The sequence below is a fragment of the Hylobates moloch genome, unplaced genomic scaffold (assembly GCF_009828535.3).
Source record: "Hylobates moloch isolate HMO894 unplaced genomic scaffold, HMol_V3 SCAFFOLD_4, whole genome shotgun sequence".
NCBI classification, from domain to species: Eukaryota; Metazoa; Chordata; class Mammalia; order Primates; family Hylobatidae; genus Hylobates; species Hylobates moloch.
In genome coordinates, this window is record NW_026652279.1 from 110,091,693 (window position 1) to 110,116,814 (window position 25,122).

The following is a 25,122-nucleotide window of genomic DNA, read 5'->3' on the forward strand; positions in this document are numbered from 1 at the left end:
AATCAAGCCAAATCACTGAAAGCTGAGAAAAGAGTTGAATATTCAAGTGGCTACTTGAAGTCACTTCATGTGATGTATCACGTAATCCTGCAAAATGAGTGCTGTATTCCTGCTTTTCAAGTAATGAAACTGAGGTTCAGAGAGCAAAACGTTTCATTACTAGTAAACTTCAAACTAGTAAACAAGAATTTGAGCTTATATATCTCTAATTCCAGGACCTGTGCTTTTATTGCTAATGGCTTTTTTTAAACTTGTTCTTCGTGGTTTTTTTTTGTCGAGTGAATTAAGAGCAGGATAAATAAGAAAAATAGTATTTAGGAATGTATTGCTTAGGCATGAGTAACTTCCTATTTGAAAGAACTGTTGAATAATCGCCATTTTTTTCTTTCTTTTTAAATTTCTCCTCCTGCATAGTTTCTGCATCTCCCAGATCGCCTTTTTGTTGTTTTGTTTTGGCACATTTATATTAGGGACTTTCTGGAAATATTTGATTGCCGCTCATATAAAAGAGTAAATCACTAAAAATTAGTTAGAAGCTCTGAGCACCTGGGTGAGGTTTGTGAACTTCATTGTATAGTTATTTGATAGAGTAATTTCTTAAGAAACCCCCATTGCATATCTTTAGGTCTTTTATCCTGTTACTCAGTACCTCACTGCCCAAAGTACGTGGTATTGCCACATAAAAGCCACATCCTTTTGGTGGGTTAAAAGTTTATCTGGTTTGCCTGTTGGCTTTCCTTACTGCTGAGTTCCAATTCAGTTTTTTCTCAACTGCTGAGTAGGTTACCATTTGTGTATCTGCCTTCCAAGCTTTCAAAATTTTGTATCTCCAGCCTGGACAACATAGGGAGACCCTGTCTCTACAAAAAAATTTTTAGAAAATTAGCTGGGCACCATGGCGCATTCCTATAGTCCCAGCTACTCAGGAGGCTGCAGTGAGCCATGATTGTGCCACTGTGCTCCAGCCCAGGTGACAGAGCAAGACCCTGTCTCTTAAAAAAAAAAAGTTGTATCTGAAAGGTTTGTGTCTTTTAAAATAAGTCAGTTTATTGCCGTTTTAGTGGGGTTTTATGAGAGAAAGTTAATGTATGCATTCAATTTGCCATCTTTAACCAATGTTATTTATCTTCCAAAGATTCCATTTAATTTAGTTTGTTGTAGTTTTAGTCATCCAGAAGTTTCCAATTTATATGAATTCAGATCTGTTCATATCCTTTGCCCACTTTTGAATGGAGTTGTTTTTTTTTTTTCTTGTAAGTTTAAGTTCCTTGTAGACTCTGGATGTTAGAACTTTGTCAGATGGATAGATGGCAAAAATTTTCTCCCATTGTGTAGGTTGTCTGTGCACTCTGATGATAGCTTTTTTTTTTTTTTTTTTGTGCAGAAGCTGTTGAATTTAATTAGATCCCATTGTCAATTTCTGCTTTTGTTGTGATTGCTTTTGGTGTTTTCATCATGAAATCTTTGCCCATGCCTATGTCCCAAATGGTATTGCCTAGATTTTCTTCTAGGATTTTTAGAGTTTTCGGTTTTACATTTAAGTCTTTAATTCATCTTGAGTTAATTTTTGTATAAGGTTTAAAGAAGGGGTCTAGTTTCAATTTTCTGCATATGACTAGCCAATTCCCCCAGGACCATTTATTTAATAGGGAATCCTTTCTCCATTGCTTGTTTTTGTCAGGTTTGTCAAAGATCAGATGGTTGTAGGTGTGTGGTCTTATTTCTGAGTCCTCTACTCTGTTCCATTCTTCTGTGTGTCTGCTCTTGTACTAATACCATGCTGTTTTGGTTACTGTAGCCTTGTAGTATAGTTTGAAGTCAGGTAGTGTGATGCCTCCAGCTTTGTTCTTTTCGCTTAGGATTGTCTTGGATATTTGCGCTCTTTTTTAGTTCCATATGAATTTTATGAATTTTGGTTCCATGTGAATTAGTTTTTTCTAATTCTGTGAAGAAAGCCTATGGTAGTTTAATGGGAATAGCATTGAATCTATAAATAACTTTGGGCTGTATGGTCAGTCTCACAATATTGATTCTTTCTATCCATAAACATGGAATGTTTTTCCATTTGTTTGTGTCCTCTTTGATTTCTTTGAGCAGTGGTTTGTAGTTGTTGAAGAGGCCCTTCACTTCCCTTGTTAGCTGTATTCCTAGGTATTTTATTCATTTTGTGGCAATTGTGAATTGGAGTTCATTCATGATTTGGCTCTTTGCTTGCTTATTGTTGGTGTATAGGAATGCTAGTGATTATTGCACATTGATTTTGTATCTGAGACTTTCCTGAAGTTGCTTATCAGCTTAAGAAGGTTTTGGGTTAAGATGATAATTTGACCTCCTCTCTTCCTATCTGAACATCTTTATTTGTTTCTCTTGCCTGATTGCCCTGGCCAGATCTTCCAATACTATGTTAAATAGGATTGGTGAGACAGAGTATCCTCGTCTTGTGCTGGTTTTCAAGGGGAATGCTTCCAGCTTTTCCCCATTCAGTATTTTTTTTTTTTTTTTTTTTTTTTTTGAGACGGAGTCTCGCTCTGTCGCCCAGGCTGGAGTGCAGTGGTGCAATCTTGGCTCACTGCAAGCTCCGCCTCCCGGGTTCACGCCATTCTCCTGCCTCAGCCTCTCCGAGTAGCTGGGACTACAGGCGCCCGCCACCACGCCCGGCTAATTTTTTTGTATTTTTAGTAGAGACGGGGTTTCACCATGGTCTCGATCTCCTGACCTCGTGATCCACCTGCCTCGGCCTCCCAAAGTGCTGGGATTACAAGCGTGAGCCACTGCGCCCGGCTCCCATTCAGTATTATATTGGCTGTGGGTTTGTCATAGATGGCTCTTTGAGGTACATTCCTTGAATACCTAGTTTGTTCAGAGTTTTTAACATTATGTTGAATTTTATCAAAGGCCTCTTCTGCAACCACAGATAATCATGTGGGTTTTGTCTTTAATTCTGTTTATGTGATGAATCACATTTATTGGTTTGCATATGTTGAACCAGCCTTGCATTCCGGGGATGAAGCCAGCTTGATCATGGTAGATAAGCTTTTTGGTGTGTGCTGGATTTGGTTTGCCAGTATTTTATTGTGGATTTTTGCATTGATGTGCATCAGAGATATTGGCCTGAAATTTTCTTTTTTTGTTGTATCTCTGCTAGGTTTTGCTATCAGGATGATGCTGGCCTCATAAAATAAGTTACGGAGGAGTCCCTTCCTTTCAATTTTTTAGAATAGTTTCAGTAGAAATTTGTACCTCTGGTAGAATTCAGCTGTGAATGCATCTGATCCTGGGATTTTTTTTTTTTTTTTGGTTGGTAGGCTATTTATTACTGCCTCAATTTCAGAACATGTTATTGGTCTACTTAGGGATTTGATTTCTTCCTGGTTCAGTCTTGGGAGGGTATATGTGTCCAGGAATGTATTCATTTCTTCTAGATTTTTTAGTTCATGTGCATAGAGTTGTTTATAGTATTTTCTGATGGTTGTTTGTATTTCTGTGGGGTAAGGGTGGTATCTCCCTTGTCATTTCTGATTGCATTTATTCCATTCTTCTCTCTTTCCTTCTATATTAGTCTAGCTAGTGGTCTATTTTATTAATTTTTTTAAAAAATAAGCTCCTGGATTCATTGATTTTTTAAGGGTTTTTTGTGTCTCTATCTACTTCAGTTCTGCTCTGATCTTGGTTATTTTTTGTCTTCTGCTAGCTTTGGGGTTTGTTTGCTCTTTGAACTGGTTTTAGTATCAATATTGTACTAGCTTCATAAAACGAGATGAGGAATGTTTCTAGTTTTTCCATTCCAGGAAGAAAATCTGAGTAAAAGTGGAATTATCTGTCCCTTGAATGTTTGGTAGAATTTACTGGTAAAACCAAATGAGCTTGATGTTTTATTTATGGGAAGATTTTAAATTATTGATTCAAATTATTTAATAGTTGCAGGACTATGTAAGTTATTTTATTTCTTTTTTATTGAGTTTTGGTAATTTGTATTTTTGTAGTAATTTTCCACTTGGTCTATGTTTTCCAATTTATTGATATAAAATTATTCATAATAATTCCCTATTATCTTTTTAATCTTTGTGATTATGTCCCATTTTTCATACCTAATACTGCCTATCTATCTCTTTCCTTTATCTTGATCAATCTGACTGGAGATTTACTAGTTATTTCAAAGAACCCATTTTTAGCTTCGTTGACCAAACTGTGTTTTATCTTTGTTTTCAGTTTCATTAAGTTCTGCTCATGTCTTCATTTCTTTCTCTCCACTTCCTTTGTTTTTTTCTGTCTTTCCCCCTAACTTCTAACTTATTTTCTAATATAAGCATTGAAGGTTACACATTTTTCTACTTTTTTGTGTGTGGGAAGTACAAAAATTGTCAATTGGGAATTTCGAAGTAGAGAAAAATATTTCATTCTGACTTTTAAATTGCCACTGTCAATTGCGCCTAAAATTCATAGTGCTTACCATGTCAAACAATATGATTTTGATATGTACCTGGGAAAATTATGCTTACTAATGTGGTTTTAATCTCATCATGTTTCATATAGGATTCGCCTTTATTTGATCTTATTAAACAATCAAAGGACCGAGAAGGACCAACTGATCACTTTGAATCTGCTTGTCCTGTTAATCTTCCTCTCCAGAATAATCACACTGCAGCAGATATGTAAGCAAAATACATATTATGTTGACCATTCAAACTGCAAATAAATTTTAAGCATAAGTGCAAGGTAACATTCTATAAAGAAACTGTAGGGAATAGAATTTTGAATAAGAATTGTTTCTGTTTTTAAGAAATTAGTAATAAAAGGTACATGACCCAAATAAAGTAATATAAAAGAGTACAGAGTGCTACTGAATCACCTAGGATTTGCATAATGAGAGCAGTTTTCATGGCAGAGTTGGCAGTTTAGGTGGAATAGGATTTCAACATGGAAACTGGAGAGGATAGAGGAGACAGAGGAGTGTGTTCCAAGAGTCAGAATGGCATTAACTCAAAAATATCAAAGGAAGCAGAAAACATTTTTCAGTGTGTGCAGGTCAGTCCATTTGGAGTGAAGCATAGGATAAGTGTAGGGAGAAGTATGGGATGTGGACTAACACACAGTTGATTAGTGTGTGCTGGTGATGATGATGGGAAAAGAAAATGTAAACCCAAACGTATCTGAAACAGGTCTCAATCAATGTAGAAGTTTATTTTGCCAAGGTTAAGGACATGCCCGGGAGAGAGATCTGTGCCTTTTTCCAATGATAATTTTGAGGGCTCCACTATTTTAAATGGGAAAGTCAGTCTGGAGGGGAAAGAAAAAGGGTATGGTAATCCACATGTTGCAAGAGAAAAAGAGCAGGTAGAGGAATCGTCAATTATCTATCCAGCTCATGCTGAGTGAATCGACACTTTACATAAGATAAGGTGAACATAGAGCCGCTATCTGTGGGGGTATTTAACCTTTTATCTGTATTTATTTGTGTGGGAACAAAAGGAAAGGCAATTTCTTGCATGACTCAGATTTCAGCTTAATTTTTTCCTTTTGGCATAGTGAATTGGGGTCCCAAGCGTTTATTTTCCTTTCACAAAAGCAATCACTAACTGTGTGCTGGGCAATGGCCTAAGTACTTAAGATTTATTTTTTCATGTAATCTTCATAACAGCCCATAAGGTAGTAGATACTGCTGTCAGCCTGTTATCTATAAAATAGGAATTAGAGAAATAAGATAACTTGCCTAAGGTCAACAGAATTCAAACCTAAGCTATCTAATCCCAAAGCCCAGGCTCTTAATCACTCTAGCTACATTGCCTTTCACAGAAATGTGCCTAATATTTTGTTTCTGTTTAATTCTGTGTAGGAACTGACATTACAGTATTCTGTATTAGTGCAGGGGCCATTTTCCAGAGATGTTATTTTCATGCTAACTTGTACCCAAAGTGTTTCTGGCATATGGAGACCCTGCCTTCATGTATACATTTGTTTCCTAAGTAATGCATTATATAAATAAGTTAAGCCTTGTTTTTTTTAAATTCAAGAAGCAGTCATCTGTTAACTGCCAGGAAGTGGTGTAGGCACTGGGAATACAGAAGTAAGATGGCCTGGGTCCTTCTCCTCATAGAGCTTACATTCTGGAGGAGGAACATAGGCAATGAACAAGTAAACCAAGATGTAAGATGATTTTAGAGTATAATAAGTGCTACAAAGGAAATAAACAGAATGATGTGAAAGAGAGAAACAGAGAGGCTGATAGAATGCTTAGTGGGACTTTCCTTTCTCTGATAAAGTGATATTTTGACGTGACACCTGAAGGGCAAGCTGATGCTAGCTAGGCAAAAATCTGCATGATGTGCATTCCAGGCAGAACAAACAGCAAGTGCAGTGGCTGTAGGGCAGATCAAACTTAGTTGGATTTAGGAACAGAAAGAAAGAAATCCTAGTGTGGCTGGGGTATTGGAAGAGGAGAGTGGTGCAAGATGAGACTGAAGAGCTAAGCTGGGGTAGATCTTATAGGTTCCTACAGGCCATAGTAAGGAGTTTGGATTCTCTAAGGATAGTGGGAGACCATTTAAGCAGGAATGGAGCTTGCTATAATTTGTATTTTTAAAGGTCCACTCTCTAGCTGCTGTCTGAAGTCCAGGTGGGTTTGGAGGAAAGAAAGGGACAGGGCAAGGCAAAAAGCGAGAAGCCAATTTGGAGACTATTTCTGTAGTTCAGATGAGGGATGTAGGTGACTTGGTCTAAGGTATGATATTAGAAATAGAAATGGAGAGATCTGGGGTGTATTTAGAGATAAATTAATAGGTTTTACATTGGTTTTATGTTGGATTTCAGGAATTTGGAAAATGGAGAAATTAAAAATAACTCCTAGGTTTTTGACTTAAGACACTAGATGTAATGTAGAGCTATTCTTTGAGATGGGAAAATAAATCCAGAGCTCTGCCTTGTTCTTATTAAGTCTGAGATTCGAGTAGTTATATCCGGTAGGTAATTGGATATTTACACCTAGAACTTCAGAGACTAACTTTGCCCAAGTTAGGCCAGTTTACGATACTGTCAGTGAACTGAATGAAAATCCAAAGTGGATACTAGACCAGGCACTGGTCCTTCTAAAATCATTGTGATAATGAGTCGCTTTTCTTAGTGTACTGGTTAATATACTACATGTTGTAGAAACATCCATAATAAGGCACAAATTCTACTTCCTGTTCTCTTTGTTCTTAAAGTTTATGTCTTTAAAAATAAGTTCATTTGCCAGCTACCAAAAGAAAATCAGAAAGTAGATCTAGATTATTCTGTTAAATAGGGGCAGCACAGAATTATAATATTTGCTAATATCTCTGCCTTGAGTTATGCCTGACATATTTAGTATGCTGTAAATCTGTCTGAATAATGTTATTTGAAGTATTAATTCATAGAATTCTGTACTGTGTAATTTAGGTGTGTGTAAATGTGTGTGTGTAACTGAGATCTTAGATATGAACCATAGTTATCAATAAAAAATTTTTTAGGAGGAGAATCACAAAAACAAGATAACACTATTTAATATCAATAAATTGTTTTTTACGCTGGAATCACCTTATGGTCTCAATCCCACTATAATTATTAAAAGTGTACATTATACATATATAGCTATTTTTTCTAATAAGGCAGTAATCCCCAGGAAAAGCCATTTATTAAAATAGAGTTAGATAGGATGATGACAAGCAGTTTTCCTATTAATATATCTTTCCCAGCTTGCATTTAAATAGTCTGCTCATATAATACCAATTAAATAGACAAGATGTATCTGGGTATACAACCTTGAAGTGTATGTATAATCTGTGATTCTAAGCCAACTTGAAATGAAGACTTTTCCTTTAAATATATCTAGGTATCTTTCTCCTGTAAGATCTCCAAAGAAAAAAGGTTCAACTACGCGTGTAAATTCTACTGCAAATGCAGAGACACAAGCAACCTCAGCCTTCCAGACCCAGAAGCCATTGAAATCTACCTCTCTTTCACTGTTTTATAAAAAAGGTTAGTAGATGATTATTTTCAAGAGCATGGACTCTGAAACTAGGCTGACTGGGTTCAAATCGTGTTTCTTCTACTTTCTAGGTACATTACTGGGCAAGTCACTTAGTATCTCTGTGGCTCAGTTTCCTCATCTATAAAATGGAAATGATAATGTTGCGAGATCTTTCCTGACTATTCAGAGTCGTTTTTCTGGCCGGAAACCTCTGTGGCCGGTGGCGCCTTTGATTGAGTTTTGCTCAGGCCCACTGGGCTCATTTCAGCTCCTTGGTCTGACAGGCTGCACTCAGCTCACACTACTGGCCTGGGTCCATGCCAGCCAGGAGCAAGTCAGACGTGAAATGGAGAGGGGTGTGTGAGCAAGCATGAGATCTGGCCATTGCACACAGTCAGAAATGCTGGCTGCTGCAGCGGGGCGGGCAGCTCCAGGTGCTGGCACAGGTGCCGGCTCTCTGTGAGGCTGCAGCTGGACCAGACGCACCACAAGCAGTTTCCACAGCTGGCACCGGGGAACAATAAAATGGCTCCCAGAAGCTTGGAGACACCAGAAACCACAGGGCCCCAAAGAGGGAGTCACAGCCTTGGCTCAAGGAGCTCCCAATTGTGGGCTCCCCGAAGGGCCGTAGCTCTTCTCTCTTCTTTACCCACAACATGGCGAGCAAGGGGCATGTTTCAGCCCTCTTTGTGTTACAGCCCTTTTAGCCTCGCCATTTGGTGGGTCCTGAGTTCTTGTCCTGCAACCAGGAAGAATGAGGTATACAGACAAGAGGAGGGTGAGCAAGATTAAGAGGAGATTTATTGAGCTATAGAACAGCTTAGAGAAGACCCACAGTGGGCAGCTCCTCTCTGTAACCACAACGTCCCGATGAGTGTTCAGCTCCTAGCAGAGAAGGTAGCTCCTCTCTGCAGGCAGGTCGTCCCAACAAGTGTCCAATTCTCAGCAGAAAGGGTAGCTCCTCTCTGCAGCTGCTCGTCCTGACAAGTGTTCAGCTATCAGTAGAGAGGGTAGTTCCTCTCTGCAGCTAGTTGTCTCTCCATCCTCTGCTCTGCTCTGGCTGAGCCTCGGGCTTCTATGGGCCTCAGCGGGAAGAAAGTGCGCACCGACTGGTACATGGGCGGCCACTAGTGGGCCCAGAAAAGGTACCACAAGTCCTCACTCCTGTCCGTGGGACTGGCAGCGCCCACCCCCAGCCTTCAGGCGCTCCCTGGCCTGAAGGTTGGGCCTCAACAGGGACTCATCCCCTTCTGCCCAGGAGCCCATCTGCCTCCTGCCGCCATCCATGCGTCAATGGGCACCTGTAGGCCAGTGCCAAGCTGCCCTCAGCCGCCGCCTCGGTTTCCCCCCCCCATGCTTGTCAGCGCCCAAAGTCTGGAGAGGGCTGAGGCGGCAGGGGGCTGGCGTGTTAGCGCTGCCTTGAGCGTGCGCACATCTGGCTGGGCTGCAGCAGCACCCAGGCTCAGCCCTGACTTTGCTCCGAGATTGGAGTGGGCGCTGGCAGCAGGGAGAAACCAGTCAGTGAGAGCAGGCACTTCTGAGCCTGCGAGGGCGGTGGCGGTAGGGGGGTGCCTTCCCGGGCCCCCAAGAATACAGAGATGCCCGGGTCCACAGCCACGGTTTGGGTGGCTGCAGCTGCACTGGGGAGGGTGGGACTCCCACCTGCTCCCCAGCCCAGAGAGCACAGGGATGCCTGGGTCCGCAGCGTGGCTTGGGTGGCTGCAGAAGCACTGGGGTGCTCCTGTCCCAACTCGGAAGGGGCGGGGTTCCTGCTTGTCCCTGGCTCCTCCGGGCTTCCTGGAGCATGCCGCCGCATCCATGCCTCCCTACTGCAGCGGGTGTGATGTACATACAAAAGTAGTGTGTTGTTGCTTACTGCAGACACATTTCCTGGATATTTTCAGGACATTTAAGAAGGCCAGTAACCAGGTCATGTAGCATTCTCTGAGTGTATATATATATGGTGGAGTGGGGAGGTTGATTTGAGTGTCTGTGCATGCGTATATACTTCCTAGTGCACATCCACTTGGAGCTCTTTGAAAGACAGTAAAAGCTCATGTTCCTCCATGATAATCTTTTTCCTGATTTTATTCAAGTAAGAATTATGCTGAGCTTTACAGGCATATTGTCAGATATTATCCTTAGGTTAGAGCAGTGGTTTTCAAAGTGTCATTCCCAACCAGCAGAATCCACATCACCTGGAAATTGTAGAAATGAGAATTCTGGGGCTCCAACCTAGACCTGCTCAATCAGAAACTCTTAAGATAGGGCCCTCAAAACCTTGTTTTAACAACCCTCCAGCTAAGTCTGGTGTATGCTAAAGTTTAAGACCACTGAGATAAATTGTTAGCTTTAAAAATTTCAAATTACCTCATGCAAGTCATTGAAAGAGATTTATAAAGGGTCTTTCTATGATATTTAAAGTAGATGAAGGAAAATTCAATTTTATGGATTCCTTTTCGCCAAATTTGCATTTTCAGTAGTATTTTTTATAAACTAAATAAATTACATATTGCAGTCATTTTACATTTAGGTAATCTACAAGTTTACCATTTTTCAACAGAGTATGTTCCATTGGTATTTTATAGAGAAATGTGTGGTTTAAGTTTTTTAGGATTGGAAAAATTCATAGACACTGGCAATTATATAATTTAAAAAAATGATTGTTCCTCTTTAATATTGATAGTGGGAATGTCCAGTGGTGAGTGATTGATTATTAATGGAATTGAAACAAACCCTATTTGGGTTTGTCTAATTTTACAGTGTCTTATGACCTTTCCTCCACTACTTCCCACCTCTGCCCCAATTTCATGCCATAATAGTTAATTCAGCAAGTATCATTCTGCCTTATATGTACCTAGAACTGTGCTAACACAAGGAATCAATTATTTTTAAGGAAAATAGTGGTAGAAAAATCTTAAACATCACCACTAAAGAACTTATTCATGTAATCAAACACCACCTGTTCCCCCAAACACCTATTTTTTAAAAAAACTCATGCCTACATAATGAAGCCTCCATAAATACTCAAAAGGACCTGGTTCTGGGAGCTTCTGGATTTTTGCCCAACTGGAGGTTCCTGGAGAATAGCGTGCCTGGGGAGGGCAAGGAAAATCCATGCCCCTTCTCACATGCCTTGCCCTCTGCATTTCTTCATCTGTATCCCTTGTAATATCCTTCATAATAAACCAGTAAACATGTTTCTCGGGTGGAAAAAAAAGAGTGGTAGAAATGAGGTTTCTGTTAAAATGCTACTTAACAGCATTATAATTAGAGCAATTTCATGATTTGAAAAAAATCTACTTGTAATTCAAAATGAACAGTAAAAATGACTAATTTTTCTTATTCCCACAGTGTATCGGCTAGCCTATCTCCGGCTAAATACACTTTGTGAACGCCTTCTGTCTGAGCACCCAGAACTAGAACACATCATCTGGACCCTCTTCCAGCATACCCTGCAGAATGAGTATGAACTCATGAGAGACAGGCATTTGGACCAAGTAAGAAAATCAAGCACTTCACCTTCTCTCCTCCCTACTTACTTGTTAACTGATTTCTTTCTTGCTTGCTTTCTTTTTTTTTTTTTTTTTTTTTTTTGAGATAGAGTCTCACTGTGTTGCCCAGGCTGGAGTGCAGTGGCGCAATCTCGGCTCACTGCAACCTCTGCCTCCCAGGTTCAAGTGATTCTCCTGCCTCAGCCTCCCAGGTAGCTAGGATTACAGGTGTGTACCACCACGCCTGGTTAATTTTTGTATTTTAGTAGAGACAGGTTTTCACCTGTCTCAAACTCCTGACCTCAGGTGATCCATCTGCCTAAGGCCTCCCAAAGTGTTGGGATTACAGGCATGAGCCACTGCATCCAGCCTTGTTAAGTGATTTCTAAAGAAAATATTAGATTCAAATGAGAAACTAGATCAATTTATTAGACTTAGTATATATTCACTTTTTGGCTACCATTTACATTTTTGTTGTAATTCTTACAAATTAAAGCTTTAACACTCAAGAGTATATTTTAGTAACTGCTTATTTAATGACACAAAAGATCTTACCTGTAAAAAAAATAGCTGAAGAACCTTCTTATCGTAGGCTTTTTCTATGTAGTAGTGAGCTAGATATCATTTTAGTGTGAAAAAAGCATGAGACTTAAGAATCACTTGATTTAAAACAATACCTATTGAATGAATGAATGAAGTCAATTAGTTTACAATGAGAGAATCATTTTTCAAATCCTCCTTTTACTCTATAAAATAGGTTAATAAGAACAATATACTTTTGGCTGGGTGCAGTGGCTCACGCCTGTAATCCTAGCACTTTGGGAGGCTGAGGTGGGCAGATTGCTTGAGCTCAGGAGTTTGAAACCAGCCAACCTGGCAAAACTCTGTCTTTACAAAAAATTTAAAAATTAGCCAGGTATGGTGACTTGGGAGGCTGAAGTGGGAGGATTTCTTGAGCCCAGGAGACGGAGGTTGCAAGTGAGCTGAGATCACACCACTGTGCTCCAACCTGGGTAACAGAGCAAGACCTTGTCTCAAAAAAAATTTTTTTTAATTAAAAAAATACATATATAGTTAATAGCTTTACTGAAATAATTCACACACCATAAAAACCACCCATTTAAAATGTACAATTTGGTGGTTTTTAGTATATTCACACAGTTATACAAACACCACCACAATTCAATTTTAGAATCTGTATCACACCAGAAAGAAACTCCATACCCTCAAGCAGTCACCCCCTATTCCCCTACCCCCTCAGCCCAAGGCAGTACTAATCTATTTTCTCTCTATGGATTTGCCTCTTCTAGACATTTCATATACATCGAATTATATAATATGTGGTCTTTTGCGTATGGCTTCTTTCATTTAGCATAATGTTTTCAAGGTTCATCTGTATTGTAGCTTGTATCAGTACTTCATTCCTTTTCATTGCCAGATAATATTCCATCGTATGGCTATATATCACATTATGCTTATCATTCCTAAAGTGATAAACATTTGGGTTGTTTCCACTTTTTGGCTATTATGAATAATGTTACTGTGAACATTCATGTACATGTTTTCATTTCTCCTGGGTACATACCTAGGAGTAGAATTGCTAGGTCATATGATAATTCTATGTTAACTTTTTGAGGAATGCCCAGATCATTTTCCAAAGTGGCTATACCATTTTACATCCCTACCAATAAAATGTATGAGGTTCTAATTTCTCTATATCCTCACTAACTTTTTAATCTTTTTTTTTTAATCATAGCCATCCTAGTGGGTATAAAATGGCATCTCAGTGTGGTTTGATTTGAATTTCTCTGATGGCTGGTGATGGTGAGCACCTTTTCATGTGTTTACTGGCCATGTGTATATCTTCTTTAGAGAAATGTCTATTCAGACCCTTTTCCCATTTTATTTTTTTATTTTTGACACGGAGTCTTGCTGTGTCGCCCAGGCTAGAGTGCAGTGGCACAATCTTGGCTCACGGCAACCTCCACCTTCTGGGTTCAAGCAATTCTCCTGCCTCAGCCTCCTGAGTAGCTGGGATTATAGGTGTGTGCCACCGCGCCTGGCTAATTTCTGTATTTTTAGTAGAGACGGGGTTTCATTATGTTGGTCAGGCTGGTCTCGAACTCCTGACCTTGTGATCCACCCGCCTTGGCCTCCCGAAGTGCTGGGATTACAGGCATGAGCCACCATGCCCAGCCCATTTTGTTTTGAGACATGGTCTTACTCTGTCACCCAGGCTGGAGTGCAGTGACATGATCACAGCTCACTACAGCCTTGAATTCCTGGGCTCAAGTGTTCCTCCCACTTCTGCCTCCTGAGTAGCTGGGACTATAGGCACACACCACCACGCCGAGCTAATTTTTGTATTTTTTGTAGAGATAGGGTTTTGCCATATTGCTCAGACTGGTCTCGAACGATTGAGCTCGAGTAAGCCACCCACCTTGGCCTCCCAAAGTGTTGGGATTACAGGCATGAGCCACCGTGCCTAGACTGCCCATTTTTCAATAGGGTTATTTGTCTTGTTATTATTGAACTGTAAGGGGTCATTATGTAGTCTGCGTACAAGTCCCTTATCACATATATAATTTGAAAATATTTTCTCCCATTCTATGAGTTGTTTCACTTTCTTGCTAGTGTCTTTTGAAACACAAATTTTTTATTTTGATGATGTCCTATTTATGTAGTTGTTTTCTTGTTACCGATGCTTTAGTGTCATATCTAAGAAACCAGTGCCAAATCTGAAGTTGTTAAGAGTTATCCCTGTTTTCCTCCAAAAGGTTTATAGTTGTAGTTCTTACATTTAGGTTTTGCTCCATTTTGAGCTAATTTTTTAATATACTTGAGGTAGGAGTCCAGCTTCATTCTTTTGTTTGTGGATAACTAGTTGTTCCAGCACCATTTTTTGAAAAGTTTTTTTCTCTCCTCATTGACAGTTGTCAAAAAATCAGTTGACTGTAAATATATAAATATTTATTTCTGGACTCGCAATTCTGTTTCATTGATCTACATAAGCTATTCTTATGCCAGGACTACACTGTCTACACTTGGCTGTAGGATGCCAAGCAAAAATGATTTGGCATTCTTGGCAATAGTAGGTAAAAGCAAGAATGTTGCAGAAGCAATGAGTACTTAAATTAGGCTATAAAATTCATACAAATAAAGTCTGACATTTTAAAGTCACAGGGAATCATTTTCAGATCTTATTTTTGCATTTAAAATATCTTTTATTGAAATGTAATACACATATGTAAAAACCTGTGTATCAAAAGGATACATTCTAACACAAATTCATCAGCTGAACTTAGTTATATAACCAGCATCCAGATCAAGAAACAAAACATTGTCAGCAACACAGAAGACTCTCTTACATGCTCTTCCAGTCACCATAGCCTCCTTACCATCACCACCAAGTGTGTTCAATATTATTTTATCTAATAGTTTGAAACATTTTCACACCTGGCTTTTTAAAGTGTTAGTTATACAAAATTAACTGATTCTAGTTTCAACTTTTCTGGGAAACATTTAAGGGACAAGAGCCAAAGGTAGGGTAATTTACAAACCAGGTGATCAGTCCTGAATAATTGAGCCTTGGTGATTTGCATTTTGTTCTTTAAACACACTTTGGGTTAAACACTTCATGTAGACTTTCAAACTGAGCTCAGTATGGAAAGAAATAACTTGGTAGGAAATTAAACCTTTCTTTTTTGAGGCTAAAAGAAAGAAAATGGTATTTTTAAAGAATAAAACTATGTAATAAAATTCTGACTACTTTTACATCATATTTATTTACTAGATTATGATGTGTTCCATGTATGGCATATGCAAAGTGAAGAATATAGACCTTAAATTCAAAATCATTGTAACAGCATACAAGGATCTTCCTCATGCTGTTCAGGAGGTAGGTAATTTTCCATAGTAAGTTTTTTTGATAAATCCATATCCATAACATAACATAGGTAATTTTATTCATTAATGAGATCATATATTCTGTCTGACCTTATTATGTAAATTTCCAGATAAAAACTTCTATATTATTTATTTGTAACTTAAATAGAATTGGAAAGATAAGGGTAATTATGAAATTACCCATATTCATAGTTTTTTATAAAGTTAATAATATTTTATCCCTGTAATAAGCAGGTATTTGTAATAAACTTGACATGAGTCATAGAACATTAGATATTCTTTGAAGTCATTTTTATTACTTTATAGGAAAATCCAGTATAAATGCAGACTTGCAAATAAATAATACAAATGTTCAGTATAAACACATTTTGTGTTTCCGGTTTACCTTCCCTTTAGAGAAATAGTAGTAGTAAAATATACTTGGTATGACACATTTCATATTGTTCTGTGAAAAGTGAGTTGTGGGATATTTTTCCCATTTATTATTGGAGTTTTCAAAAGTAATACAAACCCAGTCATTTTTGTTTGTATGTTTGAAGTTATTTTCTAAATTCAATCATTTTAATTGTATATATCAGAGGCATCTGATATAACCTCTGTGTTTTTACCTAAAATTTGAGTGAAATCTAACTATCACTAAAATATAGTGCTTTTACTAAATGTCTACTTCTTGCAGTTGAGTAATGCATACTGAAACCCTTACAGATTGGGGGGATACCGGGAGGTACAGGCCAGAGAATGTAGTCCAAATATTGATGGATAATATTATTGGTTTTTGCTCAGCTCTGGCCCTTTGATTCCCATCATGCTTTCCATTCTACCAGCCTATCTACTCCTCTCTTCTTGGATGGCCAGCTATTCCATCTGCTGCTGCCTGGCTATTTCTCTCAATCATTCTGTGACATTTCACTTCTAGAAGAGCAGCTATAATCCAAGCCTAAGAAGTAATTTTATTTATTATTTTTTCCTTTATAATATGTGCTTCTTACCAGTCAAAAAGTATTATAAACTATTAGAAAAGAAAATCTACAGGTAGAAATTTTTAAATTCGTTTAACAAGTAAATTTTACTTTTTTTTTTTTTTTTTTTTTTTTTTTTTACTGTTCTTCCTCAGACATTCAAACGTGTTTTGATCAAAGAAGAGGAGTATGATTCTATTATAGTATTCTATAACTCGGTCTTCATGCAGAGACTGAAAACAAATATTTTGCAGTATGCTTCCACCAGGGTAGGTCGAAACTATCCTTTGATTGGAAAAATCTACTGTAATGGGTCCACCAAAACATTAAATAACTAATCTACTTTTTTGTTTTTGCTCCAGCCCCCTACCTTGTCACCAATACCTCACATTCCTCGAAGCCCTTATAAGTTTCCTAGTTCACCCTTACGGATTCCTGGAGGGAACATCTATATTTCACCCCTGAAGAGTCCATATAAAATTTCAGAAGGTCTGCCAACACCAACAAAAATGACTCCAAGATCAAGGTGTGTGTTTTCTCTTTAGGGAAGTAGTAAAGAATGAGGGGGATTATTTTGATCCAAGAATAAAAAATATAAAGCATTTTTCATTTCAAATAAGCTAGACTCTTGAAACTCTATTTGCTTATTTAAGTAAACATAATAAGAATATGGGGGCGGGGTGAAGAAAATCGATTTACTTGGATGGGTTTACAGATTTAGTTATCAGCTTTCCTGACTGTTAGGGTATCTTCTTTTGAGAACGATTTGAGAACCACTTTGGTTATATGTTTCAAAACACTTTCATATTTTTGTAAATAGCCAATCTGCTAAACAAAGCAGCTTACTTTAGGTTGAGTACTTTTAGTTTGTAGTTTATTGGATGTCCTGTAAATTTTGCTTCCTGTGGATTTTTGCTTGTTATATTAAATGTAGATTACTGTCAATTAAGTCTTTAGAGGTCCATCCCTAATCCTGCTGGTGGCCTCTTTACCACCTCACCTTGGGCAGGTCTCTATCTCTACTTCACAAGGGTGCTGTGGATCAGGGAAATGATGAGTATGAAGCTGTTTTAAATTCTCAGATGAAAGGTTGTATGCAACTACAAATCATTATATTATCTTCCACATCCAACCACAAGTGCTCTCTGGCTTTGAAGTGCTTCAATTGCCTAATTATATGTTATCATGGGCTATTTGAAACTGACTTTATTTGTGTAAAGTAGGAGGCAGATTAGCTGGTATAGTTAATGTGGTCTCATCTCAGAAATTATCAGCCTGTATGGCTGTAGCTAATGGGCAAGAAAAGGGGGCATATATTGGCCTTTCAGAAAATATTTGCGTGGTATATTTAATTATTTAAGTAGTACATACTCATTATAAAAATTTCAGACTCTACAGAAAAATATGAAGTAAGAAATAATTGGCAATATGATACAAATGCTCTCATGTGTCTCTGTATCATCCTTTATTTATTTGATGTTCTTGTAGTTGGATATCTGTGTACTGATATCTACTACTTGTTCTAAGCTGCTAAGATGCCACATCATGTCTATTTAAGAAAATTTACATTGTTCCATGCCAGTATATGAAAATGTACACTTAGGTAGTTTTTTTAATAGTGATAATTAGTCCATATTATGGTGATAATGATGGCTACTTGCTGATCCTTAGTGAAATAAATTCTGTGTTGGTATTCTTCAGCAAAAACATCACATTCTGAACATCCTAACTAATAAATCATTGACCAGGCATTAGGAGAGCATCTTATCACTCTATCCAGTATATTTAGGTATTCTGGTTAATCAAATATTATATGTAGAATGATGGCCACTTATCAAGGAATTGGAGGACAAAAAATCTCTATATTCACTAGTTCCATGTTCATGTTTTCAAATCTTTGTTGAGTCATGTCAGGCTAATGATGTTCTTCAGCTTTATTATCAAGAACATAAATTATATGGTTCAAATAAAGACAGACTAATAAAGATTTCTGACTCTATATATGATATATGATAAATAGCCTTTACTGTATCAATATAGATGCTAATTGGAATTCTGATTATTACTTAATATTCCAAGTTTTTTCCAAATATAACTTGAATTTTAAATGAGAAAATATGAAAGAAATTTGATAACTTACCCATTGATTTATGAAGAACCAAGTAGGGGTAAACTTGAAACTTTCCTTTTCCCTCCCTAAACATGGGCAATGGCAGAATATGTTCTTGCAGACCTATAGCTCTTGCTTTAAAACTAAGAGACTAGGTGAGTATATGATTAAACGGGCACTGTTAGAATAATTCCCAAGTGAATATAGTTTGTCAGTGGTTCTAGGGTAGAGGTAACCTTTAATTTGGTATTCCTAATAGTTCAGAGTGATGTATCTATGCTCATCTCTGCAAAATTGTGTATGGTTTTTTATTACTAATTGGTATTTCATCTTAACTTGACAGAATCTTAGTATCAATTGGTGAATCATTTGGGGTGAGTATTTTCTTTCTATGAAATATAATAGCATGCATTGTAAGTATAAAAGAAATTAAAGCTTTCTATAATGTGAATTTCCAAATGCAATTATTCAAACACCTCATCCAGGCATATTGCATAGAATTTTATGAAATATATATATCTCAGATTTAATTTCAAATCAAGTTTAATCTCAAATCATACTCCTAATTGGTGAACTTCAAAACTTTTCTAAATATCCATTTGAGATTATATAATACATATATACATTTGTGTATATACATACATATATACGTGAGCTGTTTTTGCTCACAACACTTCTATCACCAAATGTGTGAGATTTTTTCTCACACAAATCTATTCTTCAACTCTCTGGTGTTCCACAATTCAATTCAATTCTGACACTAATTACCCAGAGTCAGCATCAGACTCCACAGGTTCAAGGGCTCAGTCCCACAAAAATGGTCTCACTGCAGACACCAGTCACAAGTGTCAGGTCCCCAGGCTACACCACACTTCCGTCTGACTTGAATACAAAGTTGGGGGGTTCCGATAGTGCCTCTTCCTTACAGGTTTGATCCATTGCCAGAAATACTCACAAAACTCTGGAAAATATTTTACTTACTATTATCAGTTCATCATAAAAGATACAAATGAACAGCCAGATGAAGAAGTATTATATAGGGTGAGGTCCAGAAGAGTCCCTAGCACAGGGGCTTCTGTCCCTGGGGAGTTGGGGTGCACCACCTTCCTAGCACTTAGACATGTTTACCAACTCCAAAGGTCTCCCAACCTTATTGTTGAGGGGTTTTTATGGGGGTTTCATTATATAGGCATAATTGATTAACTCAATCTCCTACCCCCTCCCCTCCCTGGATAGAGGGTGGGGCTGAAACTTCCAAGCTTCTACTCAAGACTTGGTCTTTCTGGCAACCAGCTTCCATCCAAAATTAGCTAGGTACCCACCAAGTATCACCTCATTAGAACAAAAGATGGTCCCATCACCCTTATCACTCAGGAAATTCGAAGGGTTTTAGGAGCTCTGTTCCAGGAACCGGGGACAAAGACCAAATATCTTTCGATGATACCATGTATGTATGTACATAACCTCACAGGAATGTTTATAAAACAGTTTTGAAATTCACTCATTATGAGTGTGATTTGAAATGAGATACTCCAAAATGTAAGCCCGATATCCAAATGTCACCAGCCTGTCCCTGCCTAGTGGTCTCCTTCCATACATATGCACTTTTTGCTTGTCCTTTCTCTCAGACTTCTAGGATATTCTTTTTCTGGTACACTGATTACAAATTGTTTACATGAGATCCTGCCTCAGTGAAAGTGGCAGAGCTTCATTCTAGGAGATCCAAGGGAAAGTTTTGCTTTGAAACATTTATTCTAGGCTGCAAATCCACAAGCCTAGTTGGCCTTCCATTAAAGTCACTAATTCAGCAGTCCCATATTCAGTATGCATTACTGTTAATATGTTGCACCATCTCCACTCCCCTGAGAGCGTATATTTTTAATTTTTTTATTTTTATTTTTAGAGACAGTGTCTCACTCTGTCACCGACTTATTGTAACCTCAAACTCCTCGGCCCAAGCAGTCCTCTCACCTTAGCCTCCCAAGTTGCCAGGACTATAGGCATGCACCACCATGTCCAGCTAATTTTAAAATTTTTTGTAGAGACAGGGTCTTGCTATGTTGGCCAGATTGGTATTGAACTCCTGGCTTCCACGATACCCTGTCTCAGCCTCCCAAAGAACTGGGATTACAGATGTGAGCCACTGCGCCTGACCAGAGAGCTTATATTCTTATAGGAATGGGAAGACTGCCTATGTTATGTATTGCTACATAATACATTACCCCCAAACTTAGTGACTTAAAACAAACGTTTATTATCTCCATTTCTGTGGGTCAATAATCTAGGCATGACTTAGCTGGGCCAGAGTTTCTCCAAAGTCTGTGATCAAAGTGTCAGCTGGGCCTGCAGCCATCTCAAGGCTCCACTAGAGGAGCATTCACTGGCAGGCTTATTCAAATGGCTGTTGGCTGATCCTCGATGGCTATTGGCCCCTCTATTGGTTTCTTGCCCTTGGGCCCCTCCATAGTGCTACTTGCTACTTACAACATGGCAGCTTGCTTTGCCCAGAGCAGGGACTCTGAAGGAGGCAGGGAAATAAAGAGCAAGAGAGAGGTCACAGTCTTATTGTAATCTAATTCTGGAAATGACAGCCCAATAATTTTGGCATATTATTTTGGTTAGAAGCAAGACAACAGTAGATCTAGCCCACGCACGAGGGAAGGAGGATCACACAAGGAGGTGAATACCAGGAGGTGGGGTCATTGGGAGCCATCTGAGAGGCTGCCCACCACACTGCCTCAAGTAACTAGGGAGAGGTAAAAGTTTGTATGCCAAATGACCAAATATTAAAATGTGTGCTACAAATAGTTCACGATGGGCTGCAGCTGTCAGGCTTTACAAAGGAGCTATGGGGCCTTATAAGGACAGTTGGAGCTGGCTAGGTATCACATAATGGTCTTCAAACATTTTTGCTTGCCATAACCTCTAAAATATTGGGAAAAAGTTTAATGTATTTCCATATCTTAAAGCTGATAATTTAAAATATTATACATTTAATAGCAGCATGGGATTTAGTTTCTGTTAAATTTGTATATGTGCTCCAAATAGATTTAACATCAAAACCTGTTTTGAATTTAATATTGGGAGAATTCGCTCATTTAATTTTTGGAAAATAAAGTATAATTGGCAAAACTAATCCTCACTGTTGAATCTATCAGTCAAATCAGATATAATTTCTATCAGAAAGTCTATGTGACTTGTCAACATAATACCCATAAAGTGAATAAAAAATTATTATTCATTGAACACATCATCTCTTATCAAATTCTTGTGACCTTCCTTCTGGTTGTATAATAGCCTAAAAAAAAAAATGACAAAAGAAAGTTTCCAGAAAGCTGTTCTGACTTGCCTACTTCTGAAAAGTAGTCCTGTATAGTGGGTTCTGAAAATGAGGAACCAGGACTTGCAGAGTAGGCAGTTGCTGGAGGAAGAATGTGAGCTGCATGGGAAAAGACAGGAGGATTTACAAAGAGTGGGTGTTTAATTGGGGATGGAATTAGGTAGTTATTCTGATTTTTAGATTTTTCATATCTTTTATTTGGCCCAATGAAGGAGAAAATTTAAATGAAGTTATTACCTCTGCCTGATTTTTGACACACCTCAAACTATAACTTGAGGTTGCTAACTACAAAACACTGGCATTTAATGATTTAAAGTAAAGAATTCTGTAATTTGTAGACTTCTGAGAAGTTCCAGAAAATAAATCAGATGGTATGTAACAGCGACCGAGTGCTCAAAAGAAGTGCTGAAGGAAGCAACCCTCCTAAACCGCTGAAAAAACTACGCTTTGATATTGAAGGATCAGATGAAGCAGATGGAAGGTAGGAACCACTTTTGAATGTTTTCCAGTACCTGAGATGGTCATCTGGGGAATCCAGAGTCTCAGCACTGCTCCTGGCTTATACCAATTTCTTTCATGCCAAGTTTATTTGGAAGTTGTGAGAATGGCTCAAAATAATAGATATGAGTGTAGTGCAAAGTTAAAAACACTTTACAAATTGCGTACCAACATTCAGTGAAGATATCTAATAAACCCTGATCTTTTTTACAAAGCTATTGATAAAATTTTGTTATTCTTAACATTAAATTTAAAAATGTTTACTCTTGAAAAATATTAACCACTGTGTTTTTTAAGAACCACTGAAAAAATACATAGCATCATAAATTTGTGACATTTATGTTTTAGATGGTTAGTTTTTAAGTTTTAAAATTAAAAGCTACTCACTAAAATAATAGCATAAAATAAGTCATCAAAAGCATCATAGTTACTGGAAATTTGAGTTTTCCATTTATAAATACACATGAAATGTTTTGCATTTTTTTAATCTGCAGTAAACATCTCCCAGGAGAGTCCAAATTTCAGCAGAAACTGGCAGAAATGAGTAAGTACTTATTTCACCTTGTGTAAATGAAAGAAACAATTGTTTACACTGCAAGAAGTCTTTCCATTATATAAAAGAATGTATAATTTCTTCAGTTGGCAGGTTTGTTTATGCATTTAAAATATAATTCAATCAAGGTTATATTATTTATCTACAAACATTTGTGGATTAAATGTATGATGCAAAGTGAAGGTCATTTTCACCCTTTCTATGCTCTTTCGTGCAGGAAGACTAAGAAGTGAAACATTGCTTGACCACATTCAACACAAATGGCTACAGTTAGAAAATACTTCAGCAGGACTACAAAGAGGAACTATTTAGGAGTGTTAGATATAGGGAAAGGTTTTATAAACCTAGCATACGTAAACATCATCACCCTTATTTAAGGAATAACCTTTGATTCTACCATTATTAAACTTTCCTTATTTGCAAATCTTAAAACAATTTCAAACAAAAGTTTCCATTACTGGAAATTAGAATTTTAATAAAGAACACTATGTCATTTTCCAAGTTATACAGAGTGATATCATGTTAGGGTAAGTGGAATTCTATTCAAAACTACTCTGAGACTAGAAAAAAAAATTAACCCAAGTATAGTAGATGGAAAGCATATTAGGAAAGAGATAAATGTTCACTAACTACTATTGGGTTGTCTTAGGTAGGTAGCTATGGTAGTGAGTGTAACATTTCCCGGTATCTGCTGCCAGATCCACTGATAGGAAAAGGAACTGGGATTTTGAAAGAAGACAAATATTCAAGAGATAGGTGTTAAAACTATCATTCCTAGGTCACAGGACACACTAATGAGAACAATACCAATTAAAATGAGAGGCTTTTTTTTAATACATCTTTGTAGATACTAACTTTGAAAATAAGATATTTAAAAGAATGCTTTTTTCTATGTTATTTTTAAAGTGTAATTAAAACTAAATAACTAAAACAAAATTTTCTAGTTATAAACGAATCTCTTTTTGGGTTTTATGTCAACTTACATATTCCTATTTTAACTTTTAAATAGTTGCATCTTTTCCCCTCAGTACATAAAAATAGACAAGAGGCTTATAACCAAAATCAGGCCTTGAAGACATATGGAAACATTTTGGAACCCACAAATATGCACTTAAAAAGGAGCTGAAAGCTGTAAAAACATGTATATTTTCTAGAGAAGAGTTCAGTTGCTATAGTTAGTACATTTCCCAGTGACACACTTAGCTATGATGGCGAGCTTCCTCTGCCAGGCCAAAGTTCAGGACCTTTGTGCATCTACAAAATTGTGACAAAGCAGGCAGAATTTTAACCCCTGAGGCTAAGGCATTTCTTTAGGATGCTCTTCAGCTTTTCTTAAAGAATTACATTTAGAAAAGATCATCATACAATGCTGGATTGCCCAGAATGGAAGGGCATTCCATTTTTCCAAATGTGCTTCTTTATAAAGAGCTCATGCCTACCTCTAAAATCAAGTTAAGAATTTTTAAGAAATTTAATAAGTATCCCGGCTTTGTCTATATTGTAATTCATAATATGCTTTTAACATGGCCATGCCCTGGGTAGGCATGATGGCTCATGTCTGTAATACCAGCACTATGGGAGGGCAAGGTGGGAGGATTGCTTGAGGCCAGGAGTTCAAGACCAGCCTGGGCAACATAGCAAGACCCCATCTTTACAAAAAAATCCAAAAATTAGCCATGCATGGTGGCATGTGCCTGTAGTCTCAGCTACTGGAGAGGCTGAGGTAAGAGAATTGCTTGAGCCCAGAAGGTCAAAGCTGTAGTGAGCCATGATCGTGCCACTGCACTCCAGCTTGGGCAACAGAGCAGGACGGTGTCTCAAAAAAAAAAAAAAAATCCATGCCCAGTTTAAATGAGCTATGATCTGATGTATTTGCAGTACCTGCAAGGCATCTGCAAACATAAGAGAAACTATAGCTTTGTAAAGAATACCACCACTCACTCTGGCAGATTCAGTCTGGGCCAGCCAAGTATTCTAGTCTGCTGAAGTATATGCCAAGCATCAACCACCTCATCTCTAGAATAGTGGCCTACAAAATGGGGCATACCTGAAGTATGCAAGATCATCTTTTGGGGTACATAAAATAGAAGTTCTATTTATCTCATTTTAATGTTTGCTTGGGGTATGTGTTTTATAATTTGTACATACATACATATTTTTGTGGTATAGGCTTGGAAAAAAATTTACTCACAGGGATATATGAGTTTTAAAGATTTGGAGACCACTGCTTTTTTGGGGGGGGGAGGGAATTTTTGGGTTTTTTTAAATTGATATATCA

The 25,122-nt window shown here is 37.7% G+C and overlaps 1 protein-coding gene across 5 annotated transcripts in view; it reads left to right on the forward strand.

Moving 5' to 3' along the window:
- Positions 1 to 25,122, forward strand: part of RB1 (RB transcriptional corepressor 1) — a 162,489-nt gene that overhangs the window by 135,165 nt on the left and 2,202 nt on the right. For 3 of the 5 annotated variants that reach the window (XM_058437876.1, XM_032150858.2, XM_058437872.1), the window contains 9 exons: positions 4,534 to 4,652; positions 7,847 to 7,992; positions 11,339 to 11,484; positions 15,272 to 15,376; positions 16,499 to 16,612; positions 16,706 to 16,869; positions 18,797 to 18,827; positions 22,132 to 22,274; positions 22,786 to 22,835. In XM_058437876.1, coding sequence (XP_058293859.1) covers positions 4,534 to 4,652; positions 7,847 to 7,992; positions 11,339 to 11,484; positions 15,272 to 15,376; positions 16,499 to 16,612; positions 16,706 to 16,869; positions 18,797 to 18,827; positions 22,132 to 22,274; positions 22,786 to 22,835 — 1,018 coding nt within the window. Of the gene's footprint in view, positions 1 to 4,533; positions 4,653 to 7,846; positions 7,993 to 11,338; positions 11,485 to 15,271; positions 15,377 to 16,498; positions 16,613 to 16,705; positions 16,870 to 18,796; positions 18,828 to 21,741; positions 21,954 to 22,131; positions 22,275 to 22,785; positions 22,836 to 25,122 lie in introns of those variants that run through there. The other 2 variants (XM_058437873.1, XM_058437875.1) reach the window with 2 other exon arrangements.